Source organism: Rhinolophus hipposideros (assembly GCF_964194185.1).
Source record: "Rhinolophus hipposideros genome assembly, chromosome: 8".
Taxonomy (NCBI): Eukaryota; Metazoa; Chordata; class Mammalia; order Chiroptera; family Rhinolophidae; genus Rhinolophus; species Rhinolophus hipposideros.
In genome coordinates, this window is record NC_138054.1 from 24806750 (window position 1) to 24816310 (window position 9561).

Here is a 9561-nt window from a genome sequence, read left to right on the forward strand (position 1 = left end):
GGGATGGGATGAATGTTATAGTCCACTTATTATTTGATCAGATACGAAGGACATGTAAGGCGTTTCATGTGATATGCTCGCACTGTGGGTTGAGGTAACGGAAAAATGATTAAGTGAGTTGGCAAAAGCCTTGGGATTCAAGGCCTCCCCTACTTTGGCATGTGAATTGGTGTAACTTTTCTGAGGTTAATTTACCAGTGTCTTCATGTTCAAATCATGACAATCCTTTGACCCAGCACATACTTGTTCATGTGTGGCACATCCAAAGAGGTTCCTTCAGCAACTGTATTTTATTCTAACCCAAGTGGATTTTGTTTGTTATATTGATTTTATTGATTTAAGTAAATAGAGAATTCCACCATTTTTATTCAGAGTCTGCCTTTAAACTCATCTGCATAGGTAACTGAGACTAACTTGAAAAAAACATGTCAGACCTTTGTTGTTTGGAGAGCGTATTCATCTATAACTTATTCAGACTCTCTTGTTAACCAGGTACCATGAAATTGGCTTTTTAAATAAATTTTCTCCTTTTTCAGACAACAAAGTGCATTTGCTTGTAGACCAAGAGCTTGAATCGGCATCACAAAAGGTGGAAGATGTTTTTAAAAGCTCCAAGCCACTTACTCTGAAATCCGATAGGGAAACAAACAGTGTTGTTGAGAGGTGTACTCCAAGGACCAAGATTAGACCTGTAAGTTTGCCTGTAGATAGACTGCTTCTTGCAAGCCCTCCTCATGAGAGAAATGGCAGAAATACGGGGAATGTAAATTCAGACAAATTTTACAAGAATCCTACCTTTGAAGGAGTTTACAGAAAAGACACCCCTACTATTTGTTGCAAATTTGATGGCTTTAACCAGCAAACTCTACAGAAAACTCGGGAGAAACAGTATGAACAAAATGACCTCACTGCAAAGACTGCAGTGAGTGTGCCCAGCGCGCTCCAGGAGGGAGGAGTGCTGACCAGCATCAGGGTTGGTGGGGACCATCCACTCAGTGCCACCCAGCCCAGTAAGCCATACACAGAACCGGCCATGTCAGCAAGACAGGTGTCAGAGAGACGGCCCTCTGACTCGTGCCCTCCTGCTCCTCTCAGAGCACCCAGAACACTGCAGCCCCAGCACTGGACAACGTTTTATAAGCCACGTGCTCCCGCAGGTAGTGCGAGAGCCGCTGAGGAGAAACCCACGGCATCCCCGCCAGGAGTGCCTCCTGGCATCGCTCACATCCCTCAGGGGCATGCGCTGAAATCAGTTCCAGACTCCGAAAATGCACCGGCTTGTCCTGTGCAGCCACTCGCTAAGCCTAAGGAGAACTCGGAGGGGCATGACCTGCCTGGTGCGCAGCCGCCGTGTCAGAGACCACGGCTGAAGCGAATGCAGCAGTTTGAAGACCTTGAAGATGAAATCCCACAGTTTGTGTAGGGTTGTCAAAATTCAGCTTTTCTTTTTTTAGTTGTTTTGTTTTGTGGTATTGTGTTTGTTTTGTGAAAGAATTTTTGACAGGGCCCCTTTTGTAAAGGATTGCCAAATTGTGGATTTTGCTTTTTGTCATTGTATTGTGTTATCCTGTGTTATATTGAATAGTAGAATATTTTGATAGGGCCACATTTGTGCCTCACTGGAATTACCTGTATTTCTGAAGTTGTGAATAAGTAGGTGGACTCATATTTTTTAAAGTTTAGTTGATTTTCCTCATAAAATGGTCCATTTAAATGCATCCCTAATATATAGTTCTCAGCTAATAGGTGCAATTGGGAAAAATCAGCTTTATTTTTTTGAAGTGAAACTATGCTTATTTATAAAAGGAATGTTTCTGAATGCAAGTGCCTAAAAGATCTTTGTTCAGTATGATTGTTTTTTTCACACAATTTTATAGTGCATCTTTGACCGTTGTGCTTTTCTTGTTATGTATGTAAACTTTTTTTTTCCAATTGGCAATTTACTTAACTTTTTAATATTTACATAATGGCCAAAAGGCTTGCAAATCTGTATTTAATTGCATTTTAATTAATTGCCAGATTTTACATGTGGTAATCAGTTGAATTGTACAAAGAAAATGCACTTAAACCTGTTTCTAAATTACATAGTTCAGTTTTATCTTACTTGTCTTTAGATGATTTTAATACATTTAATAGTTTTTCACCTTTTGGCTTTGTTCTACGTAAACTTTTGTTGTTCAACAGTTCTGAACCTTTTGGTATTTTATATAATGGTCCAAAAAATGTTTTAAAATTCAATGCATTTCTTCTTGATATTATCTGGGTTTTTTTTAAAAAACCATCTCTTTTGTATGAAATGTTTTTACTTATGAATAATTTTATGTACTTTTTCTACCTGGACTTTTAACCATTGACAATGTATGTTTCATCTGAATCGTGCAAAGATTTATTTAAGTTGATTCTAACTATAGTTCAGTAAACCTCATTGTTTTGGAATTTGAGAGGAGGTATAGATGATTGGATATATTTCATTTATAAAATGCCCAGTTTTTAGAACTAGTGCAGTTCTCTTATTGTCTGGGTTTCTTCATTTTGCCTAAAATAGGATATAAAAGGGACAAAAGAATAAAATAGCCTCTTTTTGTATATGTGAACTGTTTGTAGTAAATGCTTTTGTATGATCATGTTATACTTGATAAAATACACACACACACAGGTATATATATATATACATTGTACATATACATATATATGTATATATATATATATTAACCTGTGAAATTATTTCAAGTTCTTTTGGCTTCTCTGAAATTGTTGCCTCTTAGGGCATGAGACTTTAAGGTTTATTAACCACTGGCTTAGTGGTCATACATCCCTTGAGTACTGCAACATGGAATGCATTTTATGGGAAGTTATTTAGTTCTGTATGACATTAAGAACAAGAGAGATGAATAACTCTTTTGTGCTGGAGCCTTGTTTTTAGTCCTCATTGTACAAGATATAAAAGAATTGTAGTGCTACGAAAACCTAAAAAGAAAATAAGAGGCAACAGTTATTGAGCCCTCTCTATATGCCATGAGCTCTGCTAAGTTCTACATAAGTTATTTCAAATTCACAGCAGCCTGTTACAGGTAGGTATTTTGTTGCTCCTGTGTTACAGAAAAGGAAACAGGCTTAGTTAAATGGTTTGCTCCAGGTTCCGTCGCTGTAATAGTTGGGGTCAATTCTTCACACACAGGGTCGTCAGCTTCCAATGGTTAGTGCTCTTAATTACTGGTTACTAAATCATATCAGAGTCATATCAGGTGGTGTGTAACAATAGAAAATTCACCTTTAAAATTTTTCATTATGGTAAAATATGCATAATTTTTGCCATTTTAACCATTTTTAAGTATACAGTTCAGTGGCATCAAGTACATTCACATTGTTTTGTAACTATGACCACTGTCCATCTCCAAAACTATCTCATCATTCCATACTGCAACTTAGAAAATGTACTTTTAAAACTCCTTCAGTTTTCTTTTATTGTATTGAGACAACCCAGTGAAAGAATGGATTACATAATCAGCTGTGCTCTCTGTTTCCCCTTCCTGTTAAACCTCACAAGTAAGAGTTCCTTCCACTTTGGGGTTCTTTCTGCCTTTAGGGCTCTCTGGCATCTTGTCCAGCTTAAGCTGCCAGTCTATAGATGGGGAATTAAGCACGTATCTCCTGAGAAGACGATGCTATTTGTAGAGTACTTACAGTGTGCACTGTGCTCTAGTACCCCGTAATGTGGTAGCAATCTTTGTCAGGAAATTCTTTTATGACACATGGATAGAATGGAAACCAAGGGAAAGGGTGATAGTGGGGAGTCCTTTTAGAGCTGCCAGACCACCAGAAAGCTTTGTGGAAAGCGTATTGTTCAAGTTTCCAAGTCCTTTGTGAAGGGGTGAACGTAACTTCCCCATATAGGCTTGTTTTACATGCTGAGAACTTAGTTAGAATTTATGAGTATTTAAAATTACTTTGAGTACATCTTGCTGAGTATATTTCTTTCGATACAGAGGTGAAGATATCCCTATGAGGGACTTGTGCCTATGCCTAGAGATCTCAAGCAAATAGAATCATACCTTACTTCCTTGGGTGATTTAATTTAAAGATGGTACTGTGGCTTCACTACTTCAACTAACACTGTGTTACTTACAGTCTTTGTACAACTATAAAAATCTCTTTAAAATGGCAACCATTTTATATTTTTATGACAAGTTACAGTGAACGTAATTCTCTGGATTTTCTTTCCCAGAGGCAGGAAATGGTTTTGATGTGTTGATAGGATTATGTGTGTAGACAATTGAGTAACATCTACAGTTTAGCAAAGTTGCTACAATCAATATGCAGAAGTCAGTTGTATTCCTTTATATCAGCAACTAACAGAAAATGAAAGTTTTTAGAAAGATCTCTTAAACAACAGCATAAAAATTGGAAATAGTTAAAAATAAATCTAACAAAATATCTTCATGGAGAAAATTTTTATATCAAGAGGCATTTGAGGAAATCTTAAATGGAGTGCTCCGTGATACACATGGATTGGAAGCCTCCTCAATGTTATAAATATGTTCATTTACCTTACATTTATTTATAGGTTCAATATAGTCTCATCCAATATAATTTTTGAACCATTTGAAAGTAAGTTGCAGACATGATGCCTCATTACCCGTAAATATTTGAGTGATATTTCCCTAAAACAAAAACACTCCTACGTAACGAGAGTATGACCATCAAAGTCAGCAGATTAACACTGACATAGGATAGGACATTAATTCACAGACCACACTCGAATTCACTGATTGTCCCAATAATGTTTCTCTGCTCCAGCGTCCCAGTCCAGGATTATATAGGGCATTTAGTTGTCCTCTCTCGTCTTCAATCTGGAACAGTTTTTCAGTGTTTTCTTTCATGACCTTAACACTTTTGAAGACTATAGGCCAAGTAATGTGTAGAACGTCCTTCAGTTTGGGTTTACCTAATGTTTCCTCATTATTAGATTCAGGATACACATTTTTGTCAGAAATACCACAGAAATGATGTATTCTCACTGTATCGTGCCAGAAGGTACAAGAAGGTACACAATATCAGATTGTCCTATTCCTGGTGATGTTCACTTTGCTCATTGGTTAGGATAGTACTTATCAGTATTATTCAGAACTTTGTGAGGGATTCTTTGAGACTATGTAAATGTCCTATTTCTCATCAAATTGCACTCAGTTTGAGTCCATTAACACTTCATGCCTGAACCAATTATTACTATTCTGGTTGTCAAATGGTTAGTCTACCATTGCTTATGCTTTGATTGATACTCTACTGTAAGGAAGAGCAGTCCCTTCTCCGTGTGTTCATTTCTTTATTCATTTTTATTGGTATGAACTCATGGATTCCTACTTTGTTCAATAAGTTGCAATGTATTGCTGTCATTTGTTTTGAACTTTTGTCAGATGTGGTCTGTGGGAATCTCTTCAAGCTCGCTTCTATGTCCTTTTGACTTTTTGAGTTCTTCCTTGTTTTTTGACACTTCAAGGTATCTCAAGCTTATCTTGTACTTTTCCCTGCCCCAACCATTTTTCCACAGAGCCCTGGTTCCCTTAAAACAAAAATAGTATGTGGAAAACGAGCTGAGAAGAGCTCATTGCTACTGAAAAGCCATTGATTTTAAGCCCTTATTCGTGGGCAGATCAAAGAAACATGTGTAAATACACACACACAGACATATGTATTTCTATATATACATGCAAGTCGGACAATTAAGTTCATGAACTCATCCTAAAAAAGTGCTACATACTTCATTGCTGAATAGTGACCATAGTGATGGTCACCTTCTAAGTCCTCCCCTTGGGAAACTATGCACTGATACCAGCTCCTAGTCCACCCTTCAAAGCAATTTTGGAACTCTCTGGAATGGCCATCAGAGCTGTCGTATTACCCTTGATGTGCTGAATGTCAGCAAAATGTCTCCCTTTCAATATTTCCTTTATCTTTGGGTAAAGAAAGAAGTCACTGGGGGCCAGCTCAGGTGAGTAGGGAGGGTGTTCCAATACAGTTGTTTGTTTACTGGCTAAAAACTCCCTCACAGACAGTGCCGTGTGAGCTGGTGCATTGTCATGATGCAAGAGCCATGAATTGTTGGCAAAAAGTTCAGGTCGTCTTAACTTTTTCACACAACCTTTTCAGCACTTCCAAATAGTAAATGTGGTTAACTGTCCAGTAGGTATAAATTCATAATGAATAATTCCTGTGGTATCAAAAGAGGTTAGCAACATCATTAAAAACAAGATCATGAATTTGTCGTATGTCTTGAAAACCTCGAGTTCACATTGATACCTTCAATTCTAGTTCAGTACCTCAAGGTTTAATCTTGTATTTACATATTGTACCGTGTTTCCCCCAAAATAAGATCTAGTCGAACTATCAGCCTAATGCCTTTTGGAGCAAAAATTAATACAAGACCTGGTATATAATATAAATAATATAACAATATAATAATACTGGGTCTTATATTAAATTTTGCTCCAAAACACGCATTAGAGCTGATGGTCTGGTTAGGTCTTGTTTTCGGGAAGAAACGGTAACTCCTTTCTGTCATAGTGAGGAAACTGGCTCCTATGACCCTAAATATATGTTTGCTTACTCTTCCTTTGTGTTCCAACCTCCTGACAATGCCAGCTGTTGCCTTGGCCATCCTAGCCCCAAATATGCCAAATAAGTCCTCAGCCATTGCTGAACTGATCCTGGCCCTACCGATCCCTAACATGGAAGTCGAAACCCTACCAGGGAGGACCAGGCCAGCTGAATCCTTGACCCCAGTGACAATCCCCACCATGCCATTTGAATCCTAGGCCCTGGTCATCTGGCTGCATCCGCTATCCCAACAGGAAGGGAGGAAAGGAACAAACATGATCTTTTGATAATGGCCAACTATTAAATATTGATTGAATTACCTAAAAGTTTGAAATGAATAGTTATGCATATAAGAAATATTTAAACATAGATGGATATATTTACAAAATAGGAAGTTAAATTATTTGTTATCCCTTTTTTTGTCTCAGCCCTAACTCTTGCAGCTATTTTTAAATAGTACTTCCTGTAATTAAACCATATTACACATCATACTATTTTTAGTGTCTTTACAATCAACCAATTTACTCTCCATACATAAAATTAGCATGCTTTTCTGAAAATAGAGTAAAAGAGACTTAATTTTCCCTGTTCCTGAGGTACACGTTTTATTTGTGGTGTTGGCTTTTAAGTAAATAAACAAATAACCGTAAGTCTCATGAAAACCTGTTTCAGGTTTCTGAATATGGTCCTGCCCACTCGGTACAGGATATTTTGTCTTCCTTATAGTGTCCAAAGAATTGGAAAGTAAAGGTGGTATAACAGTGAATATACCAGTGAGCTTGTCATTGTCTAAGAAGTGCTGGTTAATAAGTGAATGTGACCCAAAACTAAAAATCAGGACATAGACTAAGTGGTAAGATCTTATTTACAACTGTGGGCATAGAGCCTGGTTATAATAGTTGCTGTCTGCTAAATTAATGATCTATATCTCATTCCATTTTACATCAGAAATTTGTTTTTTGAGATCTGCTTCCAAGGAAATCAAAACTTTTCCTATGTCCAACTATTTTCTTCCAAGTTGAGAGAGTTCATCTAGTCAGTTGCCAATCAGCTCAGAAGGTGTCGTGATTCCACATGGGAGAAAGCAGTGAATCTATGAATTTTCCATTTATAAGTTCAGACAGATATTTAATAATTTAGGTTCAGTGAGTTTTAAATGATTTTTATTTTGACATAGATCATAAATGCAGAAGTGTGTAAGCATATCATTTAAAGAATAATTATAAAATGAGCTCCCGTTTTCCCCCAACCCCCTTAATAGAACGTTAAAGAACCACCAGAGACCGCGTGCCCTGATCTCATGCCTGCCTTTCCCTCCACAGACTGTAACCGCTGTCTTGAATTTTATGTTGTTTCCTGGCTTTTTGAAAAATTTGCTACCTATATATTTAATTTTGCCTGTTTTTTGAAACTTCTACAAGTGGAATCATTGTTTATTTTGTGGTTTCTTACATTCAACATGTTTCTGAGATTGATCCATGTAGATGTTTGTAGCTGCAAACATTTTTCCTTTTTTAAAACACTGTGAAGTATTGCTGTGGTAAATGTGCTACAACTTATTACTCATCCCGCTGTTAATAGACACCTAGGTTGCTTCCAAGGTTTTGGGGGGTGTTTTTGTTTCGTTTTGTTTGTTTTTTGTCAGTGAACAATGCTGCATTGAAAACGTAATTTTTACTTTTTCTTTTCTTCACTTTTAAAAAAAGCAAATCTGCTTTCTGGTTGTCATCTCATTTAATCTTCACCGAGTCAGGTATTCTTAACTGTGTTTTTCAGATGAGCAAATAGACTTCAAAAAGATTAAATAACTTACCATAAGTAACATAGCTAAGAAAGGGTGATAGGACTTGAACCCACATGTCTGTGTTATAAATTTTATCTTTCAATTCTGTTTATAAATTCTTTCTAAATTATTTCATCTTCACCTTTTTAAGACAGAGACTGTCATAAATCATGTGTTTGCAGGCTATATTTTTTCTTTCTAGTTGCTGGGATACTGAAGTTTAGGGTTATCATATCTCATTTTTAGTACGTATGTATTAAAGCCCATTCATTTAGTTAAAATCGTTGCATCTGAAATTGCCCAGTTTTCTGGGTTACAGAAAAACTTGTAGGTTAAACTTTGCTAATAATGGGAAAACAACAGCAGGTGACAGCATAAACAGGTTTACCCCTCCACACGCTATCCCAGAACAGTCTGGAAAACAAGTCGGTCATGGAGAGCTGTTGAGATGTGAAACACAGAGAGAATAGGGTTTGCGTGAGCTCTCTTAGCTTCTGCTTGTAATCAGGAATAGTGGCAGCAACCCAGGTGAGAAGTAAGCCCTACATTAAGCCACTGTCTGTGGGGATGATGACCTAAATTCCAGTTTATTTTTAGGAACATAATTGACAGGGATTAGTGAATGTGGAGTGAAGGCTGAGGGTGGAGCTGGGCAGGATGCTTAACCTGGAAATTGGAGACACAATAGCTTTCTTCAAATATCCTAAGTGAAAACAAAGGATGAAGTTAAACATCTTGCTGACTCCTTTAGATAGAATGAAGTTCTATGAGAGTTAAACGGAGGCAAGTTTTGCATCAGTAGTCTCTCAGGAAGCAGTTGATTAGAACTGTTTTCACATGGAATACATTATCTTGCAATTTGGTAGGTTCCCCAAACCTGGAAACGTATTCAAGGCAAAAACTAAATAACCGTCTTTAAGGATTATTATTAGGAAGGAAATTGGGCTGGATGATCTGTAACGTCTTTTCAACCTCTGATCCTGATTCCGCGACCTTCCATTTAAAGTGATTGAGATGTTTCTAGGTACTAGAAATCCTAAAATCATTGCGTTAAACAATTTCAGTGTTTTCATTTTGCCACTGTCTTTAATGTCAGCACAGAAGCATTTAAACCTTATTATCCAGAAAACATCTTTGAAGCACTGGGGAAAAAATGTCAACCAAAAATTCTATAAAGAGTAAAA

At 37.0% G+C, this 9561-nt stretch overlaps 1 protein-coding gene across 10 annotated transcripts in view; it reads left to right on the forward strand.

Moving 5' to 3' along the window:
- The window catches only part of ARHGAP29 (Rho GTPase activating protein 29), a 73624-nt gene extending 71032 nt beyond the window's left edge, over window positions 1-2592 (forward strand). For all 10 annotated transcript variants that reach the window (XM_081057415.1, XM_081057418.1, XM_081057421.1 and 7 more), the window contains one exon: window positions 537-2592. In XM_081057415.1, the coding sequence (XP_080913541.1) occupies window positions 537-1423 (887 nt within the window). In that variant the 3' untranslated portion in view covers window positions 1424-2592. The remainder of the gene's footprint in view (window positions 1-536) is intronic.
- The last annotated feature ends 6969 nt before the right edge of the window (window positions 2593-9561 follow it).